General features: G+C 44.8%; 1 protein-coding gene across 1 annotated transcript in view; it reads left to right on the plus strand.

Moving 5' to 3' along the window:
- Positions 1–24,332, plus strand: part of olfm1 (olfactomedin 1) — a 51,577-nt gene that overhangs the window by 15,543 nt on the left and 11,702 nt on the right. The window contains exons 2-3 of the mRNA XM_062960287.1: positions 15,175–15,324; positions 19,785–19,940. Of these exons, the coding sequence (XP_062816357.1) occupies positions 15,175–15,324; positions 19,785–19,940 (306 nt within the window). The remainder of the gene's footprint in view (positions 1–15,174; positions 15,325–19,784; positions 19,941–24,332) is intronic.

Raw genomic sequence — 24,332 nt, forward strand, 5'->3', positions numbered from 1 at the left:
TGGCACTCTATGCAGTTCGAAAGCATGCAAATGTGAGTAGATCAATAGGTACTGCTCTGGCAGGAAGGTAATGGCACTCTATGCAGTTCGAAAGCATGCAAATGTGAGTAGATCAATAGGTACCACTCTGGTGGGACAGCATGGAAATGTGAAATGTGAGTAGATCAATAGGTACTGCTCTGGCGGGAAGGTAATGGCACTCTATGCAGTTAGAAAACATGGAAATGTGAGTAGATCAATAGGTACCGCTCCGGTGGGACAGCATGGAAATGTGAAATGTGAGTAGATCAATAGGTACTGCTCTGGCGGGAAGGTAATGGCACTCTATGCAGTTAGAAAACATGCAAATGTGAGTAGATCAATAGGTACTGCTCCGGCGGGAAGGTAATGGCAATCTATGCAGTTTGAAAGCATGGAAATGTGAGTAGATCAATAGGTACTACTTCTGCGGGAAGGTAACAGTACTCCATGCAGTTCGAAAGCATGGAAATGTGAGTAGATCAATGGGTACTGCTCCAGTGGGAAGGTAACGGCACTCCATGCAGTTCGAAAGCATGGAAATGTGAGTAGATCAATAGGTACTGCTCCGGCGGGAAGGTCACGGCACTCCATGCAGTTCGAAAGCATTATTATTATTATTATTATTACATGTATTATTTTACTCTATTATTACATGTATTATTTTCCTGTATTTATTATTATTATTATTATTATTATTATTATTATTATTATTATTATTATTACATGTATTATTTTCCTGTATTTATTATTATTATTATTATTATTATTATTATTATTATTATTATTGTTATTACATGTATTATTTTACTCTATTATTACATGTATTATTTTCCTGTATTTATTATTATTACATGTATTATTTTACTCTATTATTATTAAAAGGATACATAAGCACATTGACATTGAATAATGATGAGAATAATGATTTGATCAGAGTTGGACAGTCTTATCTTAAATCTGAGCTTTATGAACAAAATCTGGCTACCAGTACGGAAAAAAAAAAACACTCCAAAATCAGAACAGTATATAAGGAGCAGCACTCTGAAAGCAGAAAAATTCCCGACAGGAATCAATCAGGGGCAGCTAACGACTCTGAACAAAGGATTCTCCCAGTCCAGGATGTGAGGCCGGGAAGGCCATTTAATGCTAATGAAGGTAATTAATTTACATCTTCACACTGGCAAGAGTTCTTCACCCAGATATATAGACCTTCCTTGCTTAGTTTCTCCGTATACCTCACAACCGCCGAGGATGCCTGCCATAGATGTGGGAGAAACGTCAGGAGAGAATGCTTCTGGAACAGCTTGGGAAACAGACAACAACCTTACGATTCCTCGCTAAGCTTGAGTCTTGCATTTTGCCTGCAGAGGTGACTTAGAGGACAGCAAATCTACACTTGCTTGCATTTCGGATTTCCGGCTGTGAATTCATGGCTCCTTCGCTCCACTTGCAATGCCATCCCGAGCTAGAAGGTGGCACTCGAAGCCAGCAGTAGGAATCTCTGCAACAGCCACAAAAAAAGGCAGACCATTGTCGGCCAAGGAGACAATGGTCAGTGTTGTTTTGTGGGCCTTTTGGCCGCCAAGTGGCCTGTTGTATTTTTTGTTTTTGGGAAAAGGGATCAAAGGTTTGTATGATGTGTTATCGAAGACTTTTGACTTTTGTGACCACAATCATTGGGTTGCTGCGAGTGTTCCGGACTGTCTGGCCATGTTCCAGAAGCATTCTCTCCTGACGTTTCGCCCACATCTATGGCAGGCATATGGGAAGCCTTAGCATTGAACGGTTGTGTTGTTAAAGTGCAAAGTATGGAACCCTGCGCAGACGGGGAAGCCTTAGCATTGAACGGTTGTGTTGTTAAAGTGCGAAGTATGGAACCCTGTGCAGACGGGGAAGCCTTAGCATTGAACGGTTGTGTTGTTAAAGTGCGAAGTATGGAACCCTGCGCAGACGGGGAAGCCTTAGCATTGAACGGTTGTGTTGTTAAAGTGCGAAGTATGGAACCCTGCGCTGACGGGGAAGCCTTAGCATTGAACGGTTGTGTTGTTAAAGTGCGAAGTATGGAACCCTGCGCAGACGGGGAAGCCTTAGCATTGAACGGTTGTGTTGTTAAAGTGCGAAGTATGGAACCCTGTGCAGACGGGGAAGCCTTAGCATTGAACGGTTGTGTTGTTAAAGTGCGAAGTATGGAACCCTGCGCAGACGGGGAAGCCTTAGCATTGAACGGTTGTGTTGTTAAAGTGCGAAGTATGGAACCCTGCGCAGACGGGGAAGCCTTAGCATTGAACGGTTGTGTTGTTAAAGTGCGAAGTATGGAACCCTGCGCAGACGGAGAAGCCTTAGCATTGAACGGTTGTGTTGTTAAAGTGCGAAGTATGGAACCCTGCGCAGAAGGGGAAGCCTTAGCATTGCACGGTTGTGTTGTTAAAGTGCGAAGTATGGAACCCTGCGCAGATGGGGAAGCCTTAGCATTGGACGGTTGTGTTGTTAAAGTGCGAAGTATGGAACCCTGCGCAGATGGGGAAGCCTTAGCATTGGACGGTTGTGTTGTTAAAGTGCGAAGTATGGAACCCTGTGCAGACGGAGAAGCCTTAGCATTGGACGGTTGTGTTGTTAAAGGGCGAAGTATGGAACCCTGTGCAGACGGAGAAGCCTTAGCATTGAACGGTTGTGTTGTTAAAGTGCGAAGTATGGAACCCTGCGCAGACGGAGAAGCCTTAGCATTGGACGGTTGTGTTGTTAAAGGGCGAAGTATGGAACCCTGTGCAGACGAGTAAGCCTTAGCATTGAACGGTTGTGTTGTTAAAGTGCGAAGTATGGAACCCTGCGCAGACGGAGAAGCCTTAGCATTGGACGGTTGTGTTGTTAAAGGGCGAAGTATGGAACCCTGTGCAGACGGAGAAGCCTTAGCATTGAACGGTTGTGTTGTTAAAGTGCGAAGTATGGAACCCTGTGCAGACGAGTAAGCCTTAGCATTGAACGGTTGTGTTGTTAAAGTGCGAAGTATGGAACCCTGCGCAGAAGGGGAAGCCTTAGCATTGGACGGTTGTGTTGTTAAAGTGCGAAGTATGGAACCCTGTGCAGACGAGTAAGCCTTAGCATTGGAAGGTTGTGTTGTTAAAGTGCGAAGTATGGAACCCTGTGCAGACGGAGAAGCCTTAGCATTGGACGGTTGTGTTGTTAAAGTGCAAAGTATGGAACCCTGCGCAGACGGGGAAGCCTTAGCATTGAACGGTTGTGTTGTTAAAGTGCAAAGTATGGAACCCTGCGCAGACGGGGAAGCCTTAGCATTGGACGGTTGTGTTGTTAAAGTGCGAAGTATGGAACCCCATCATCGGCATTTCGCAAGAACGTGTGGGTCACATGATTGCTTTGCTTGGCTATTAAATGTTGAGAGAACTGTGAGACGCCGGTCGCGGAAACCGAGTGTCGACTTCTTCCGTAACGGCTTCAGAAAACTTGGCAGAAATGTATCCAATGGTCTGGTGATGATGTGGAAAAGTGAATAGTGGTAGTTAAAGAGCACATTGTAAGGATTATTCGTGCATTTGATTTATTAAAATAGTCCCATCCAAACCAAACCAAGTAACGAAGGTGGAGGCCTTACTTTTCATTCACAGTATCTATCCATGTATGTTGGTTTCCTGCAAACGGTGTAGCTCAATTATCGATCGGGTTTCTGAATGACTAGGAGATCTCGAAATGGCAGAATTTCCTTCCTTTTTACTGGAACTTGAGGAGATGAATCCTGTCCTTCCCTGCTTTTCTGTCTCCTTTTCCTCCAGCAGAGGGAAGCCGAGCCAAGCTCCAAAAACGAGAGGAGTCTGGCGAAAGGGAGGGAAGGAAACAGAGGAGGGGACGGAGGGGATGGGGCTGTCTTGGGCCCCCCTCCTTTGACGTCAGAATGCGCTTTCTGGGCGCCCCGCCCCCCCTCCCCACCCCCTTGGCTCAGTCCTCGCCCTGCCAAGCCTTTGCCAGGGAAGCAACAGAGAAGCAGCTGGTGGGGAAAGAGAAAGGGAGAGGAAGGGGAGGGACCCGCCAAAGCATTGCAGAACCTTTCGGCGTGCATGTTTATTTAATTTTTGTGAAGAGGTGCTCTCCATTCATCAAGGATTGCCGTTTCAGCACCAGAAGCAACGGAAAGCAGCCTCGGAGCTGTCCGTTTCAGCACCGGAGCTATTCCAGTCAGCCTCAGAGCTGTCCATTTCAGCACCGGAGCTTTTCCAACCATCCTCGGAGCTGTCCGTTTCAGCACCAGGACTATTCCAATCAGCCTCGGAGCTGTCCATTTCAGCACCGGAGCTATTCAAATCAGCCTCAGAGCTGTCCGTTTCAGCACCGGAGCTATTCAAATCAGTCTCGGAGCTGTCCATTTCAGCACCGGGAGCTTTTCTAACCAGCCTCGGAGCTGTCCATTTCAGCACCGGGAGCTTTTCTAATCAGTCTCGGAGCTGTCCGTTTCAGCACCGGGAGCTTTTCCGACCAGACTCAGAGCTGTCCGTTTCAGCACCGGAGCTATCCGAACCAGACTCAGAGCTTTCCCTTTTGGCACCGGCAGCTCTCTTGTTCTCTGCCGGGATGGGGCGGGATGGCCTTCTCTCCGGTGCCGCCTTCGTCCAGGGTGCCGGGGCCGAGGCACAGGGCATCCCGGTGTCCACACTCAGGGAACCCGGCTCAGAATGAAGACGGAGGAGGAGCCGGAGGAGGAGGCAGCGGCCGGAGTGCCTGAGCGGCGGAGGCGGCGGCGGAAAAGGGTCGGAGGGGGAGGCGGCGGCCCCCCAGCGCCGCCATGTCAGTGCCCTTGCTGAAGATTGGTGTGGTCCTCAGCACCATGGCCATGATCACCAACTGGATGTCCCAGACCTTGCCTTCCCTGGTGGGGCTCAACACCACCAAACTCACCGCCGCATCTGGAGGCACCTTGGACCGGAGTACCGGAGTGAGTGTCGGGCGTGGGAGGGGCCGCGTGGGAGGGGCGACGTATGGACCTCACGGGCACCCGTTGCCAGTTGTGGTCAAACGGGTCCAGAGGGACCTCAAGGAACTAAGGAACTCACCTCCTTAAGCTTTGGGGGGGGGGGGGGTTGTGGTAGATTCCTTGGGGATTGTGATTGTCCACCATATGTAAATCAGAGATGTTCTTAGTGGTCTTCTCAACATTTCCAGGTCCTCAAGGGAAGATATAGGTTGGGGCGAAGGTATGGAAGAGAGGCGGGTTCGTTGTCCATTCTTCTGGACCCCTTAGCTGAGGAACCTCAAAGGGATAGGGATCCCAAGTTCCTCACCTTTGAGGAGGTCACAGCCAATCCCGTTGGGATTCTGACCAAAGATATGGAGTGTAGAAAGAGTCATGGAAGGAAGGATCATCAAGAGGTTCTTGATGGTCTCCCCACATTCTAGAACCTCAGGAGATGGTCCAAGATAGCTTTGGGATACTGATCAAAGGTATGGAAGCTAGAAAGTCATTGCAGATTCCGTTGGGATTCCGACCAAAGGTATGGAGCCTAGTAAGAGAGTCATGGAAGGAAGGCTCACCAACTAGATGAAACTCGAAGAGGATCTTGATGGTCTCTCCAATATCTCCAGAACCTCAGGAGATGGTCTGAGATAGCTTTGGGATACTGATCAAAGGTATGGAAGCTAGAAAGTCATTGCAAATCCCATTGGGATTCCGACCAAAGGTATGGAGCCTAGTAAGAGAGTCATGGAAGGAAGGCTCACCAACTAGATGAAACTTGGAGAGGATCTTGATGGTCTCTCCAATATCTCCAGAACCTCAGGAGATGGTCTAAGATAGCTTTGGGATACTGATCAAAGGTATGGAAGCTAGAAAGTCATTGCAGATCCCATTGGGATTCCGACCAAAGGTATGGAGCCTAGTAAGAGAGTCATGGAAGGAAGGTTCACCAACTCGATGAAACTCGAAGAGGATCTTGATGGTCTCTCCAACATCTCCAGAACCTTAGATGGTCTAAGATAGCTTTGGGATTCTGACTGAAGCTATGGAAGCTAGAAAGTCATTGCAGATCTCGTTGATATTCTAACCAAAGGTATGGAGCCTAGAAAGGAGCCATCAACTAGATGGAACTCAGACGGGTTCTCGGTGGTCCCCCCAACATCCCCAGAACCTTAGGAGATGGTCTAAGATAGCTTTGGGATTCTGACCAAAGGTATGGAACCTAGAAAGAGAGTCATGGAAGGAAGGATGGTCAACTAGATGGAACTCAGGAAGGTTCTTGGTGGTCTCCCCAACATCTCCAGAACCTTAGGAGATGGTCCAAGATAGCTTTGAGATTCTGACAAAAGGTATGGAACCTAGAAAGAGAGTCATGGAAGGAAGGATGGTCAACTAGATGGAACTCAGAAAGGTTCTTGGTGGTCTCCCCAACATCTCCAGAACCTTAGGAGATGGTCTAAGATAGCTTTGGGGTTCTGACCAAAGCTATGGAAGCTATGGAACTCAGATGGGTTCTCTGTGGTCTCTCCAACATCTCCAGAACCTTAGGAGATGGTCTAAGATAGCTTTGGGATTCTTATCAAAGGTATGGAGCCTAGAAGGACAGCCATGGAAGGAAGGATGGTCAACTAGATGGAACTCAGAAAGGTTCTTGGTGGTCTCCCCAACATCTCCAGAACCTTAGATGGTCTAAGATAGCTTTGGGGTTCTGACCAAAGCTATGGAATCTATGGAACTCAGATGGGTTCTTGGTGGTGTGTAAAACATCTCCAGAACCTTAGGAGATGGTCTAAGATAGCTTTGGGATTCTAACCAAAGGTATGCAGCCTAGAAAAAGAGTCATGGAAGGAAGGATGGTCAACTAGATGGAACTCAGAAAGGTTCTTGGTGGTCTCCCCAACATCTCCAGAACCTTAAGAGATGGTCTAAGATAGCTTTGGGATTCTAACCAAAGGTATGAAGCCTAGAAAGAGAGTTGTGGAAGGAAGGATGGTCAACTAGATGAAACTCAGACGGGTTCTTGGTGGTCTCCCCAACATCTCCAGAACCTTAGGAGATGGTCTAAGATAGCTTTGAGATTCTGACAAAAGGTATGGAACCTAGAAAGAGAGTCATGGAAGGAAGGATGGTTAACTAGATGGAACTCAGAAAGGTTCTTGGTGGTCTCCCCAACATCTCCAGAATCTTAGATGGTCTAAGATAGCTTTGGGATTCTGACCAAAGGTATGGAACCTAGAAAAAGAGTCATGGAAGGAAGGGTGGTCAACTAGATGGAACTCAGAAAGGTTCTTGGTGGTCTCCCCAACATCTCCAGAATCTTAGGAGGTGGTCTAAGATAGCTTTGGGATTCTGACCAAAGATATGGAGCCTAGAAAGAGAGTCATGGAAGGAAGGATGATCAACTAGATGGAACTCAGACGGGTTCTCGGTGGTCTCCCCAACATCTCCAGAACCTTAGGAGATGGTGGTTCTGACCAAAGCTATGGAAGCTATGGAACTCAGATGGGTTCTCAGTGGTGTGTAAAACATCTCCAGAACCTCAAGATACTATGGACCACAGCTGAGGAGCTCCTGGTGTAGATGAAAGCACACCTTCTGCCCCACCTGCTACTTCTCTTGTTGGGGAGGACGATTAGAGGTGAGAAGGGCTCCCTCATTGAGTGGCAGTTGCACCACATGGGTGTCCTTGACTCACTCGCTTGAGTCACGACCCTCCGCAGTTTGGACTCCTTGGTGAGAGAGATGATTTGAGTGGTGACTTTTGGCAGTTGTAAGGCAGAGGTGTGGGGAAAAGCGTGGGGCAGGGGTTGCGCCGTAAATCCAGTGCGCAACAGTCTGCTCTGCCCATCGCTCAAGGACTGCAGCACCGAGTGACGGCTTGGCATGTGCGGACACACCACATGCCATGGGTTTCTCTGGCATTTCCATTCACCTTGGCTCGAGTGAGCAAAGGATGGAGAGAGATGGAGGGAGGGAGACGGAGGTGTTTGCCGGGTATTGATCCATTGATGATTGATCGTCCCATTGGGTCCATTGTGTATGTTTGGGTTGGGGAGACCGCCGGGGCGCCAATCCGGAAAAATAATAATCACTCGCTGGTTGTTCAGAGCACAAGTCCCAAGAGATCTACTCCAGTTCGGAGAAGCCCTTTGACTTTGCTTTCCTGGCAAGAGTGTGGTGGCGTTATGGTTGCTCAAAAGAGAGAGGGCAAGAGATGCCATCACAAACCCTGTACCACTCAGAATAATAATAGTAATAATAATAATAATAATAATAATAATAATAATAATAATAATAATAATAATAATAATAATTTTGCCAACTGCAAAAGGCCACCCTGCTGAGATCTGCAGCATCATCCGAAAATACATCACAGAGTCCTAGACACTTGGGAAGTGTTTGACTTGTGATTTTGTGATATGAAATCCAGCATATCTGTCTTGTTTACTGTGACACAATAATAATAATAATAATAATAATAATAATAATAATAATAATAATAATATACCTCTTATATCCTAATAATAATAATAATAATAATAATAATAATAATAATAATAATAATAATAATAATAATCTTACACACTTGGGAAGTTTTCGACTTGTGATTTTCTGATATGAAATCCAGCATGTCTATCTTGTTTGCTGTGTCATAATAATAATAATAATAATAATAATAATAATAATAATAATAATAATAATAATAACAACTGCAAAAGGCCACCCTACTGGGATCTGCAGCATCATCCGAAAATACATCACACAGTCCTAGACACTTGGGAAGTGTTCGACTTGTGATTTTGTGATACGAAATCCAGCATGTCTATCTTGTTTGCTGTGTCATACAATAAAATAATAATAATAATAATAAATATAGATTACTTATATCCGAATTAATAATAATAATAATAATAATATAGATTAAATACCAATAATAATAATAATAATAATAATAATAATAATAATAATAATAATAATAATAATAATATTGAACTTCAAAGAATCTGGCAGAAACCAGTGCAGGTGGTCCTGGTGGTGATGGGCACACTGGGTGCCGTGCCAAAAGATCTCAGCCGGCATTTGGAAACAATAGACATTGACAAAATCACGATCTGCCAACTGCAAAAGGCCACCCTACTGGGATCTGCACGCATCATCCGAAAATACATCACACAGTTCTAGACACTTGGAAAGAGTTCGACTTGTGATTTTGTGATATGAAATCCATCATATCTATCTTGTTTGCTGTGTCATAATAAAATAATAATAATAATAATAATAATAATAATAATAATAATAATAATAATAATAATAACAACAACAACAACAACTGCAAAAGGCCACCCTACTGGGATCTGCAGCATCATCCGAAAATACATCACACAGTCCTAGACACTTGGGAAGTGTTCGACTTGTGATTTTGTGATACGAAATCCAGCATATCTATCTTGTTTACTGTGTCATAATGAAATAATAATTGTCTGTATGTATAGGAATGAAAGCTGTGGTCTTGGGAATATAGGGATTACATCCCATGAAACTCAATGACACCACCCGTCTCCAGGAAACCTGGTTCGGATTTCTGTCAGTCAGATATCCCATGGGATTTTGCTGGATGTATCTGCTTAGCTCCCCGTCCGTCCGTCCGTCCATCAGTCCGTTTGTCCGTCGATGATCTGTTCTTCTGTCCGAAACGACGGAGCAATCTGTGTGCATTCGGCTGAGGATAAAGCCGAAAATGATCTCGTTCAATCTGCAGGAAATAAAAGCCACGTGCCTTCCTATTAAACCGTAGCCTCCGGTGGGATTAAATCAAGGGAAATGGAAGGAAGCCAGGAATACCGTCATCCCTGGAGATGGTTGGCTCCTTTAGTGAAGATCCGATGTTTCGGAGCCGCTCGTGAACTTCCAATCAGATGGTGGGGAAAGTGTGCTTCTCCAAACCCGAGCTTGAGAGTTATAGTCCACTGCTTTTGTACCGAACTGGGTGTCTTCTTGTTACGTTGTGGTATGTGGTTGAGAAAATGCAAGTTTTCCAAAAAAATATTATTACTTGTATTTTCTGAACCAACCATTTGGGGGCACCAGAGAGCACTTGCCTATATTTCCAGTGGCATCATAGTCACAGGATCTTGGTTGTAATGAGTAATTCAGGATGTGTCTACACCAGGCCGGGGCAAACTTCGGCCCTCCAGCTGTTTTGCACTTCAACTCCCACAATTCCTAACAATATAATAATAATAATACAAAATAATAATAATATAATAATAATGCAATATAATAGGAATAATAGGAATAATAATAATATCCTAGGCACTTGGAAAGAGCCAAATCCCAGATACTTGGACCTCATGTGCCTGTGTGCTGTGATGTTCTCTACATGTAATGATAATGCAATATAATAATAATAATAATAATAATAATAATAATAATAATAATAATAATAAATAATAATCAAAGAAGAAGAACATGCCCTGGCAGAATATGTCAAGCAAAGTGAAGAACCTGCTTTGATTGAAGTCAAAAATCAGAAACTCCTCAAAGCACAGCAGGCAAAAAACCAGTACAAGAAAACCGCACTACAAACTAGAGCAGAATCAGTACAAGAAAATCGCACTACAAACTAGAGCTGAGAGCTGGCACAACAAAACACTGCATGGAAAGTTCCTTGACAAAATTGAAGGACAAGCTGATAAGGAGAAGACCTGGCTCTGGCTCACGAATGGGACCCTGAAGAAGGAGACAGAAGGCCTGATCCTTGCAGCCCAGGAGCAAGACATCAGGACAAAGGCCATTCAGGCCAAGATCGAAAAATCAGCTGATGACCCAAAATGCAGACTCTGCAAGGAAACCGACGAAACCATTGATCATATCCTCAGCTGCTGTAAGAAAATTGCACAGACAGACTACAAACAGAGGCACAACCATGTGGCCCAAATGATTCACTGGAACTTATGCCTCAAGTCCCACCTCCCAGCAGCAAAGAACTGGTGGGATCACAAACCTGCAAAAGTATTGGAAAATGAGCACGCAAAGATACTGTGGGACTTCCGGATCCAGACTGACAAAGTTCTGGAACACAACACACCAGACATCACAGTTGTGGAAAAGAAAAAGGTTTGGATCATTGATGTCACCATCCCAGGTGAAAAACAACAGGAAAAACTCAGCCGCTCTCGGGACCTCAAGATTGAACTTCAGAGACTATGGCAGAAACCTGTGCAGGTGGTCCCGGTGGTGATGGGCACACTGGGTGCTGTGCCAAAAGATCTCAGCTGGCATTTGGAAACAATAGACATTGACAAAATCACGATCTGCCAACTGCAAAAGGCCACCCTACTGGGATCTGCACGCATCATCCGAAAATACATCACACAGTCCTAGACACTTGTGAAGTGTTCGACTTGTGATTTTGTGATATGCCCAAAGTACGATAGCCTCAGTTGAGTCACCTTGAGACTTCAGGCCTTTTGCCGGACCTATGGCTCTCCAAAGAAAACTCATATCCTCCACCCCATCCTCCAAAAACAACGGTTAGCTCAAAAAGGTGGAACCAATGTCAGATCTCCTCCTTGCCCGGCATGAAAGGACAAAGGCACGGAGCATCGAGATGCTTTTAAGGCGGCTTAATTATTTATGCCCTTTGCGAAAAATAGACCGGGAGATGCGCTTCGGAACAACGCGTCCCTGGGAAGAAACATCATTTGGAGAAGCTCTTAAGAGGTTTTCAATGTCGAGGCTCCCGCCTTGATCCAGACATTGAATTTCCACTGGACACGTTTTAGTGCCCGTGTATGCCTTCAAGTTCTTTTTGTTTGGTTATTATTATGATCGTGATCATGATCCCATATCAACAATTAGAACCATTATTATTCGTTACCATTATCATCCTCCCAAATAAACAAATAAAGCCCTTGCAACCAATTAAAAACGTTATTATTATTATTGTTATTATTATTTGAAACACAACAAGATGGGTCCACAGCAGACACTGCTGGTTGTTGTATTGGATCACACGTCGGACATTATTATTATTATTATTATTATTATTATTATTATTATTATTATTATTAGAAACACAACAAGATGGGTCCACAGCAGACACTGCTGGTTGTTGTATTGGATCACACGTCAGACATTATTATTATTATTATTATTATTATTATTATTATTATTATTATTATTATTATTTGAAACACAACAAGATGGGTCCACAGCAGATACTCTGCTGGTTGTTTTATTATTATTATTATTGTTGTTGTTGTTGTTGTTGTTGTTGTTGTTGTTGTTGTTATTATTATTATTATTATTATTATTATTATTATTATTATTATTATTATTAGGAACAGAACAAGATGGGTCCACAGCAGACACTCTGCTGGTATTATTATTATTATTATTATTATTATTATTATTATTATTATTATTATTATTATTATTATTATTATTATTAGAAACACAACAAGATGGGTCCACAGCAGACACTATGCTGGTTGTTTTTTTATTATTATTATTGTTTTATTATGACACAACGAACAAGATAGATATGCTGGATTTCGTATCACAAAACCACAAGTCGAACACTTCCCAAGTGTCTAGGACTGTGTGGTGTATTTTCGGATGATGCGTGCAGATCCCAGTAAGGTGGCCTTTTGCAGTTGGCAGATCGTAATTTTGTCAATGTCTATTGTTTCCAAATGCTGGCTGAGATCTTTTGGCACGGCTCCCAATGTGCCCATCACCACAGGGACCACCTGCACTGGCTTCTGCCAGAGTCTTTGAAGTTCAATCTTGAGGTCCTGATAGCGGCTGAGTTTTTCTTGTTGTTTTTCATCAATATGACTGTCACCTGGGATGGCGAAATCAATGATCCAAACCTTGTTCTTTTCCACAACTGTGATGTCTGGTGTGTTGTGTTCCAGAACTTTATCAGTCTGGATCCGGAAGTCCCACAGTATCTTTGCGTGCTCATTTTCCAAGACTTTTGCAGGTTTGTGATCCCACCAGTTCTTTGCTGCTGGCAGGTGGTACTTGAGGCACAAGTTCCAATGAATCCTTTGGGCCACATGTTTGTGCCTCTGTTTGTAGTCTGTCTGTGCAATTTTCTTACAGCAGCTGAGGATATGATCCATGGTTTCGTCAGTTTCCTTGCAGAGTCTGCATTTTGGGTCATCAGCTGATTTTTCGATCTTGGCCTGAATTGCCTTTGTCCTGATGTCTTGCTCCTGGGCTGCAAGGATCAGGCCTTCTGTCTCCTTCTTCAGGGTCCCATTTGTGAGCCAGAGCCAGGTCTTCTCCTGATCAGCTTTTCCTTCAATTTTGTCAAGGAACTTTCCATGCAATGTTTTGTTGTGCCAGCTGTCAGCTCTAGTTTGTAGTGCGGTTTTCTTGTACTGGTTTTTTGTCTGCTGTGCTTTGAGGAGTTTATTATTATTATTGGAGGAATGATATTGTTTCATTATGGGATATGTTCTTCATCCAAGGATGCATTTATCCAACTGTTACATGGAAGGGAGGACTTTTCTTTTGCTATTGAAAGCTGTTGAAAGATCAAGCCTTTCAAACCATCCAGTCAGTGCTTAAACCATGTATCTCCCCGAAAATGTCCTGTGATCAAAGCCTGTGAGCGGTGGATTAATGTCACGGATCCAACGTGAGGGTCAAAGCAATGCCTTAAGCCCCTTCCCGATACATCTCCTTACACTAGCATTTTGTGGACGTCTCCGTGGTTAGATCCTCATTAAATTGGCACAATTCAGCATGAGGTCCCTCTCGTTTGAGCCGTCCCAAACCTGGATTACTCGGAGGCGGATGAGAAATATCAATCTTGTGAAACACTGTGATCAAGAAACTTAAGCGTTCGAGCTTTCGGGGTCGTCACTTGGCCTCAGTCCTGGGAGTTGTAGTGTTTAGTAGGCCTTTCCTGTCAAAAGGCACCAAACTACAACTCCCAGTGTGTGTGTATGCATTTATTTATAGTATTTATATTCCACCCTTCCTTCTCACCCCAAAGGGGACTCAGAGCGGATGACAATGCACATGTACATGGCAAACATTCAGTGCCATTAGACATACAACATATATAGACAGTAACATATATTTCTCCTGAGAGGCCATTTAGTACTAAAGGGCAGGGCTAGGGGCGGGGCCTCTTCCCAAGAGCCTGAGACAGGGCTGAGCCTCTATATTTCTCCCGAGAGGCCTTTTAGGACTAAAGGGCGGGGCTAGGGAAGGGGGCGGGGCCTCTTCCCAAGAGCACGAGACAGGGCTGAGCCTCTATATCTCTCCTGAGAGGCCTTTTAGGACTAAAGGGCGGGGCTAGGGAAGGGGGCGGGGCCTCTTCCCAAGAGCACGAGACAGGGCTGAGCCTCTATATCTCTCCTGAGAGGCCTTTTAGGACTAAAGGGTGGGGCTAGGGGTGGGGGCGGAGCCTCTTACAAAAGCGTGAGACAGGGCTGAGCCTCTATATTTCTCCTGAGAGGCCTTTTAGGACTAAAGGGCGGGGCTAGGGGTGGGGGCGGGCCTCCTTCCAAGAGCCCGAGACAGGGCTGAGCCTCTATATGTCTCCTGAGAGGCCTTTTAGGACTAAAGGGTGGGGCTAGGGGTGGGGGCGGGGCCTCTTCCCAAGAGCGCGAGACAGGACTGAGCCTCTATATTTCTCCTGAGAGGCCTTTTAGGACTAAAGGGCGGAGCTAGATGTGGGGGCGGAGCCTCTTCCCAAGAGCATGAGATAGGGCTGAGCCTCTATATACCTCCCCTGAGGCGCTTGTTAGAACACAGGGGCAGGGTATAGAGGTTCAGCCCCGTCAGGCACTTGGGAAGAGGCCCCGCCCCCTCCTCTAGCCCCGCCCCCTGTGTCCTGGCAGGCACCACAGGACAGGGATAGAAGCTCAGCCCTAGCTCAGAGCTCATAACTCCACCCATCCCAGTCCTGGCTGCCCAGTTGTGGCCCCGCCCACCTTCACCTCCCCCTCACAGCCCTGCATCTTGGACTAGGGGAGAGGCTCAGCCCCACCCTCTTGAGCAGGAGCCACACCCACCCGTCTAAACCACGCCCCCTTTCCAGGGGGCACTGAGTCATTTTTTTTTTCTGGCTTACTACCGATTTCTCTTAGCCGAGGGAAGGTGTGAACGGGCTCCTCGGCTCCTCGTCGGTTCTTCCTCTCACCCTCCCTTTCTTCTGTCCTTCTCGCCAGGTGTTGCCGACCAACCCCGAGGAAAGTTGGCAGGTGTACAGTTCTGCCCAGGACAGCGAGGGCCGGTGTATATGTACGGTGGTGGCCCCTCAGCAGACGATGTGCTCACGTGATGCCAGGACAAAGCAACTGCGGCAGCTATTAGAAAAGGTGAGTGCAATTCCCCCAGTTTCACCAGTTTGGGGGTTGAAGGAGGAGGGTGGCTGCTATTGAAAAGGTGGTAGACACCCTGGGTTTTCTGAGAAGCCCACGTCCCAAGGTCTAAGGAAAAATGGGAGGGGCACCATACTCTTTGGACTCTTCCTTTTGGACCTCAATCCAAGAGGAAGCATTTCAAGTCATTCAAATTGGAGAAGACTGGCAGGAAAGCCGGGAAGTCACCAAGGACGGGACCTTTGGAGAACCTCAATAGGCCTACTCCACATCCTGGACTGATTCCATAAATAGGTTCCTTCATTCTAGTCGTATTATTCGTTATTCCATTCCCTGAGCCCTGTTCCTTCCATGGGTTGTCCACTATAGATAGCTCATCCACACTAGTCTCCAATTCTGGTTCCTGGGTCTTCTTCCTTCAGTAGGCTTTCCATCATGGATATGTCCTTCATTGTCTTCTTTAATGGAGCTATTCCACTTCCTGGATCCTATTCCTTCAATGGGTTGTCCATCATGGAGAACATCTTCATTCTAGAATTCAATCGAGCTATTCCACTTCCTGGACCCTATTCCTTCAATGGGTTGTCCATCATGGAGAACACCTTCATTCTAGAATTCAATGGAGCTATTCCACTTCCTGGACCCTATTCCTTCAATGGGTTGTCCATCATGGAGAACATCTTCATTCTAGAATTCAATGGAGCTATTCCACTTCCTGGACCCTATTCCTTCAATGGGTTGTCCATCATGGAGAACATCTTCATTCTAGAATTCAATGGAGCTATTCCACTTCCTGGACCCTATTCCTTCAATGGGTTGTCCATCATGGAGAACATCTTCATTCTAGAATTCAATGGAGCTATTACACTTCCAGGACCTTATTCCTTCAATGGGTTGTCCATCATGGAGAACATCTTCATTCTAGAATTCAATGGAGCTATTCCACTTCCTGGACCCTATTCCTTCAATGGGTTGTCCATCATGGAGAACATCTTCATTCTAGAATTCAATGGAGCTATTCCTCTTCCTGGACCCTATTCCTTCAATGGGTTGTCCATCATGGAGAGCATCTTCATTCTAGAATTCAGTGGAGCTATTGCACTACTTGGACCTTATTCCTTCAATGGGTTGTCCATCATGGAGAACATCTTCATTCTGTAATTCAATGGAGCTATTCCACTTCCTGGACCCAATTCTTTCAATGGGTTGTCCATCATGGATAACTTCTTCATTCTAGTCTTCAATGGAGCTATCTCAGTTCCAGTTCAGTTCCAGTTCATCCAGTTCATTCCAGTTCATTGACCACCATGGGTTCATCTCCCCTTCCTCAACTTTCAAGATGAGTAATACAGTGTTTTCATTGGCTACTAATTTGGGAGGTGGGTTTGCAGAGCTAAAGAGGAGAAACATGAGAGAGGAACATCTCACAAATACTGATTTTTCTCCCTTTTTTTACTTCCACTGTTATGATTTTTGATGTATTTGAAAAGCTCAATTTCTTCTGAGAAATGAACACTTTGCTTTGGCAGGCATCAATTATGCGATATGCACGATCCTTGACTGAATACTCGATATCATTACATGTCTGCCACAGAAAAATAAAACATTTCACATCTTGTCATCAAGATGTCACCGATGCAAAATATCTAGATTGTATCTTCTGCTCGGATTCGCGTATAAGACTTATTCGTTTCAACTCACTGGAAAGGGTTGAAAACTATGAGATGAAAAAGTATTTTAGCAAATTCAGGGAAGTTGACCCTATAGTTGCCCTAGCGAGGCCTAGAGATTCCTATAATTGTGTTCTTCCAGTTGAAGTTGACCATAAAGTCATACTGGTGAGCCTAGAACTTACTGGAGAGGTGTTCTTACAGCTGAAATTGACCATGTAGTTGCCCTAGAGAACCTAGAGATTCTTGGAGAGGAGTTCTTCCAGTTGAAGTTGACCATGTAATTGCCCTAGAAAACCTAGAGATTCCTAGAGAGGCGTTCTTCCAGCTGAAGTTGACCACATAGTTGCTCTAGAGAACCTAGAGATTCCTAGAGAGGTGTTCTTCCAGTTGAAGTTGACCACAAAGTCATACTGGAGACGTGTTCTTCCAGCTGAAATGGACCATGTAGTGGTCCTAATGAACCTAGAGAGTCCTAGAGAGGTATTCTTCCAGTTGAAGATAACAATATAGTTGCCCTAGAGAACCTAGAGATTCCCAGAGAGATATTCTTCCAGTTGAACTTGACCTCAAAGTCATACTTGGAGAGGTGTTCTTCCAGCTGAAGTTGACCATATAGTTGACCTAGAGAACCTAGAGATTCCCAGAGAGGTATTCTTACAGCTGAAGATGACCTCAAAGTCATACTTGGAGAGGTGTTCTTCTAGCTGAAGTTGACCATAAAGTTGCCCTGGAGAACCTAGAAATTCCTAGAAAGGTGTTCTTCCAGTTGAAGTTGACCACATAGTTGCCCTAGAGGACCATACCCCTGGAGAGGTGCTCTTCCAGTGGAAGTTGACCACAAAGTCATACTGGAGAGGTGTTCTTCTGGCTGAAGTTGACTATATAGTTGCCCTAGAGGACCTAGAGATGCCTAGAGAGGTATTCTTCCAGTTGAAGTTGACATATAGTTGCCCTAGAGAACCTAGAAATTCCTAGAGAGGTATTTCTCCAGCTGAAGTTGACTATATAGTTGCCCTAGAGAACCTAGAGATGCCTAGAGAGGTGTTCTACTAGCTGGATTTGAAGGACCTAGAGATTCCTACATCTACATGAGTTAGGCATGGACACCCCACTCAGAAAATATATCTATGTGATTTGAAGTTGCCTGTTGACTCATGTATTTCACAGGGTTTTTCTTCGGTAAGGAATATCACCCACAACACTGGTGTTCCTTGGGGGTCTCCCACCCAAGTATTAACTAGACCCAGCCCTTGCTTAGCTTCCAAGATTGCATAGGATTGGTTGACGCCAGGATTGTTAGGTTCTATTCAGAAAGTGGGGCGGGTGATGGATGCGTTGATCCCCGAGGCAGGTTCATGATACTTTCGTGGTGACAGTTTTTCGTCGCTGACGTTCCTGCCTCGCACACCGACAATCAATGACTGTCATCTGCCAGTGACAACGTGATAATTCATTGCTGAGCAGAAACATCCTTCTTAGTCAAAAGATACTCTTGAGTGGTTATGAAGGAGCTTTTTCCTCTCAAGAAGGAGAGCCATGGACACCATGGCTGGTATCTAAGCTACTTAGCTCTGTTACTACCTTAGTTATGGAGCTAAGTAACTTCTCCTGCCTTGTCCTTCACCTTCGACTTACCCAGAAGCATTGGAATCTACTGATCAGGATCCAACAGATAGATATTTCCTTCACACTGGTGATCTTCTTTGTGTCAGTCAGAATCAGGATCCCAGTCACAACTCTTAACTTATCAGGAAGCAACCACCATGAGCCTTCCGTCTCAATGTTCTCCTCCATTAGGCCACTCAGCGACTACAAATGAGACTTCATAGCTGTTTTATCTGCCGATCCCAGCGGCTATATATATCTATTTACACAGCTATTTACAAAGAAAACAACCGGAGCTGCTGGCACACATGTCGCTCTGGCAGAGAGATATTATTATTATTATTATTATTATTATTATTATTATTATTATTATTATTATTATTAATGGCGACTCACTAAAGCCCTTATCAGCAAAATAAGACACATCCCACATTCCAATGTCTGTGACATGTCTTCCTTCTACGTGCAAAACGGAAGTCTTGATGCTTTGCCCTTCTAGCAATAAATCAAGGCTCTATGCAATTAACCACTTAAACACTGGAATGCTTACATACATACACTTTAACAATGAGTGAATATTTCACACACTACAAAAACCATGACACCTACCATTGACCAGCGATGATCCCTGGACAACCCAACTGAATGGTCCATAGAGATGGTCCATTGACCAGTGATGATCCCTGGACAATCCAACTGAATGGTCCATATGGATGGTCCATTGACCAGTAATGATCCCTTGACAACCCAACTGAATGGTCCATAGGGATGGTCCATTGGCCAGTGATGATCCCTGGACAACCCAACTGAATGGTCCATAGGGATGGTCCATTGGCCAGTGATGATCCCTGGACAACCCAACTGAATGGTCCATAGGGATGGTCTATTGACCAGTGATGATCCCTGGACAACCCAACTGAATGGTCCATAGGATGGTCCATTGGCCAGTGATGGTCCCTTGACAACCCAACTGAATGGTCCATAGGGATGGTCCATTGAGCAGTGATGATCCTTGGACAACCCAACTGAATGGTCCATAGGGATGGTCCATTGAGCAGTGATGATCCCTGGACAACCCAACTGAATTGTGGTTGTGGTTACTCCCATTGTCTCCATGGTCATTTTGACCTTCTCATTGTCCTTCTCTGCCTCCCCAATCCCACCTCGCTCTTTGCACAGGTACAAAACATGTCCCAGTCCATAGAGGTGTTGGACCGGAGGACCCAACGGGATCTACAGTATGTCGAGAAAATGGAAAACCAGATGAGAGGGTTGGAAACCAAGTTCAAGCAGGTGGAAGAGAGCCACAAACAACATCTGGCAAGGCAGTTCAAGGTGAGTCCATGATCTGGTAAAAACTCTACTGAGTCTTCCATCTTCTCCAACTTAGGACAGATGGAAGAAACATTCCTTGGTGTGAGGGACAACCCCAAAATCTAAGTTTCCCAGATTGTAGCGGGGTGTAATAGGATGGCATCACCAGGTCCCTTGTTTCAAAGATGGAGGAGCAAGCCATTCATGTCATCCTATGACACCCTGATCTTCTGCATCACTTGAGTCAACTGATTGGTTATAAGGTGGGTTTCGGGGTCATTTATGGTCATGACCATAGTCCCATGATTATAAATAAGACTAGAAAATGGTTAGGTGGTCCTAAGACTACCTTAGGACATTATAATTGAGTAAGAGGAAGCCATCTATGGTCTCACCTCAAGGTCTCCATAGTGGTTCTCAAGCTTTTAGTCCTTCAGGTGATGCTGAGCTTTATCTTCCAGAATCCCTCAAATGTCACCTCACTGGGAGTTGAGTCCAAGCCAACTGGGAAGTCCAGTGGTTGAGAACCACTGGCTGGGGCTCCTGGGAGTTGAGTCCAAGCCAACTGGGAAGTCCAATAGTTGAGAACCACCTTAGTGATTCTTCTTCAGTAGGGAGATGGTGTAGGGTCTTCCCAGTTAGAGGTTGAAACAGGTCAGTCAACTAGAAAAGACCTGGATTGGGTTTGGAGGAGCCGAGAATAGGAAGTTCTCAACCTGTGGATCCCCAGATGTGTTGGCCTTCAACTCCCAGAAGTCCAGCTGGTAAACTGGCTAGGATTTCTGGAAGTTGTAGGCCAAAGCACAGGTTGAGAACCAAATATTATATGGTTTGGAAGAGTTTGTACTGAAACTGATGTACGATATCATTTATTCAACTACCATACATGGACGACTTCAACCTGAAGTCACCATAGAACCATGTTGGATGATCTGGAAAATCCCCAGAGGAATATCTTCTCTTGGAATGTTCTAGGTCCACCAAGATGATGACCCTGTGGTCATTTTTAGCAGAAGCTTCTGGGAGGTCTAGTCAATCCATAGAGAGGACCTATTTCGTTGGGCATGGACAGGTGAAAGGTGCAGGTCCTGTGAGATGTCCTACTTGGGGTTCCTTTTCGATTCGAACAGAACTTGGAAACATGACTCTTGCTCATTGAGGTCTAGAGGGCGATTGTGAAATAACTATTCCAGAATCACTGGTTAACTGTGCACTTTCCAGGCGGTATGGCCATGTTCCAGAAGCATTCTCTCCTGACGTTTCACCCACATCTATGGCAGGCATCCTCAGAGGCTGTGAAGTTTGTTGGAAACTAGGCAAGTGGGCTTTCTAGATCTGTGGAATAATGTCCAGGGTGGGAGAAAGAACTCTTGTCTGTTTGATGCAAGTGTGGACATTGCAATCGGCCAGCTTGATTAGCATTGAATAGCTTTGCAGCTTCAAAGCCTGGCTGCTTCCTGCCTGGGGGGAATCCTTTGTTGGGAAATGTTAACTGGCCCTGATTGTGAAATGTCCAGGGTGGGAGAAAGAACTCTTTGTCTGTTTGAGGCAAAGGTGAAAGATGCATTTGGCCAGCTTGATTAGCATTGAATAGCTTAGCAGCTTCAAAGCCTGGCTGCTTCCTGCCTGGGGGAATCCTTTGTTGGGAAATGTTAGCTGGGCCTGATTGTGAAATGTCCAGAGTGGGAGTAAGAATTCTTGTCTGTTTGAGGCAAGGGTGAATGTTCCAGTTGGCCAGCTCGATTAGCATTGAATAGCCTTGTGTGTTCAAAGCCCAGCTGCTTCCTGCCTGGGGGAATCCTTTGTTGGGAAATGTTAGCTGGCCCTGATTGTGAAACGTCCAGGGTGGGAGAAAGAACTCTTTGTCTGTTTGAGGCAAGGGTGAATGTTGCATTTGGCCAGCTTGATTAGCATTGAATAGCTTCGCAGCTTCAAAGCCTGGCTGCTTCCTGCCTGGGGGAATCCTTTGTTGGGAGGTGTTAGCTGGCCCTGATTGTGAAATGTCTGTTTGAGGCAAATGTGAATGTTGCAATTCACAAGACAAAGAGTTCTTTCTAGACATCGTTCCACAGATATATAAACTCCACTTGCCTAGTTGTGAACAGACCTCACAACCTCTGAGGATGCCTGCCACAGATGTGGGCGAAACGTTAGGAGATAATGCTTCTGGAACATGGCCAGATGGCCCGGGAAACTCGCCGCAACCCAAAGTTTGATCCTATTGTTTTTTTAATTATTATTATTATTATTTATGAGAAACAATTAGCAAATGTTGATTAGCTACTGTCTTGTCTGAAGGCAGGTTAGTGAGCCGGCTCTTCAACAGTGTCTCATTTTCTTGCTTGCAGGGCTAACTTTAAAGAAATTTTTACAATGTCGCACTGGCTGAAGAAGCAATTCATCCCCCCCAGAGTTGTAACCCTGAGAAACACAAAAAAAAAATACAAAAAAATATATATACGAGGGCAGAAAGCTTTCCCACCGCCATCTTTGATTTCTCTCCTCTTTTCTTCTTTTTCTTTTGTGTTTCTTTTTGTTCTTTTCTCGCTCTTCCTTTGCATGTTCCAATGTAGAGACGCATTCCACCACCGTTGCATTTTATTACTCTTACGATCATCATCGTCATGATTAATTTATGGAAAAGACAAAAAAAAAATTCAAAAGAATTTGTGTATGTGACCGAAGCATGTAACCTTCAGATGTTGCATTCTAAAAACGAAAAAAAAAATATTCTAAATAAAGGCCTTTTTCCCAAATAAGACGGTGTTCTTCAGACTGTTTCATAATAGATAATATGTTGGTTTATTCTCACCGCAACGTGTTGTCGAAGGCTTTTCATGGCCGGAATCACCGGGTTGCTGTGCGGTTTCCGGGCTGTCCGGCCCTGTCCCAGAAGCATTCTCTCCTGACGTTTCGCCCACCACTATGGCAGGCATCCTCAGAGTTTGTGAGGTCTGTTGGAAACGAGGCAAGTGGGGTTTATATATATATATATATCTGTGGAATAATGTCCAGCGTGGGAGAAAGAATTCTTGTCTGTTGGAGGCAAGTGTGAATGTTGCAATTAGCACTGAATAGCCTTGCAGCTTCAAAGCCTGGCTGCTTCCAATAACAATAATAATAATAATAATAATAATAATAATAATAATAATAATAATAATAACTTTATTTTTATACCCCGCCCCATCTCCCCGAAGGGACTCGGGGCGGCTTACATGGGGCCTTGCCCAATAACCTACCTGGGGGATTCTTTTTTTGGGAGGTGTTAGCTGGCCCTGGTTGTTTCTTGTCTAGAATCCCCCCGTTTTCTGAGTATCGTTCTTCATTTATTGTCATGATTTTAGAGTTTTTAAATACTGGTAGGCAAATCATGTTCACATTGAATAGCCTTTCAGCTTCAAAGCCTGGCTGCTTCCTACCTGGGGGAATCTTTTGTTAGGAGGTGTTAGCTGGCCCTGGTTGTTTCTTGTCTAGAATTCCCCTATTTTCTGAGTGTCGTTCTTCATTTATTGTCATGATTTTAGAGTTTTTAAATACTGATAGGCAGATTATGTTCATTTTCGGTCTAACAACCACCGGACTACACAGAGAAATCCACAAGCTTGTGGACAATTTCTACAGAAAGGAGGAAACCATGAAAATGAACAAACTCTGGCTCCTGGTATTTTAAAAACCCCAAAATCAGGACTGTAAATAAACGTAAACACTCAGAAAACAGGGGAATTCAAGGCATGAAACAATCAGGGCCAGCTAAAACCTCCCAACAAAGGATTCCCCCAGGTAGGAAGCAGGCATGCTTTGAAGCTGCGAGGCAAGTGTGAATAATGTTGCAATTAGCATTGAATAGCCTTGCAGCTTCAAAGCCTGGCTGCTTCCTACCTGGGGGAATCCTTTGTTGGAAGGTGTTAGCTGGCCCTGATTGTTTCTCATCGGGAATTCCCCTGTTTTTGAGTGTTGGATCTTTATTCACTGTCCTGATTTTAGAGTTTTTAAAATACTGGGAGCCAGATTTCGTATATGTTTAATACAGGCAGCCTGATAAAGACCAATATTCAAAAACAGGGCAATTCAAGTCGAGAAACAATCAGAGCCAGCTAACTGCCTCCCAACAATCAGGGCCAACAAAGGATTCCCCCAGACAAGGAAAAAAAAAGCCAGGCTTTGAAGCTGCAAGGCCATTCAATGATAATGGTAACAGAGTGGAGGCTAATCTAGTTTCCCTCAGGAGGGAGCTCCTGATTTCACAATCAGGGCCAGCTAACATTTCCCAGCAAAGGATTTCCCCCAGGCAGGAAGCAGCCAGGCTTTGAAGCTGCAAGGCTATTCAATCAAGCTGGCCAATTGCAATATTACACTTGCCTCCAACAGACAAGAGTTGATTTTTTTTCTCCCACCCTGGACATTATTCCACAG

Source organism: Anolis carolinensis, unplaced genomic scaffold (assembly GCF_035594765.1).
Source record: "Anolis carolinensis isolate JA03-04 unplaced genomic scaffold, rAnoCar3.1.pri scaffold_7, whole genome shotgun sequence".
NCBI classification, from domain to species: Eukaryota; Metazoa; Chordata; class Lepidosauria; order Squamata; family Dactyloidae; genus Anolis; species Anolis carolinensis.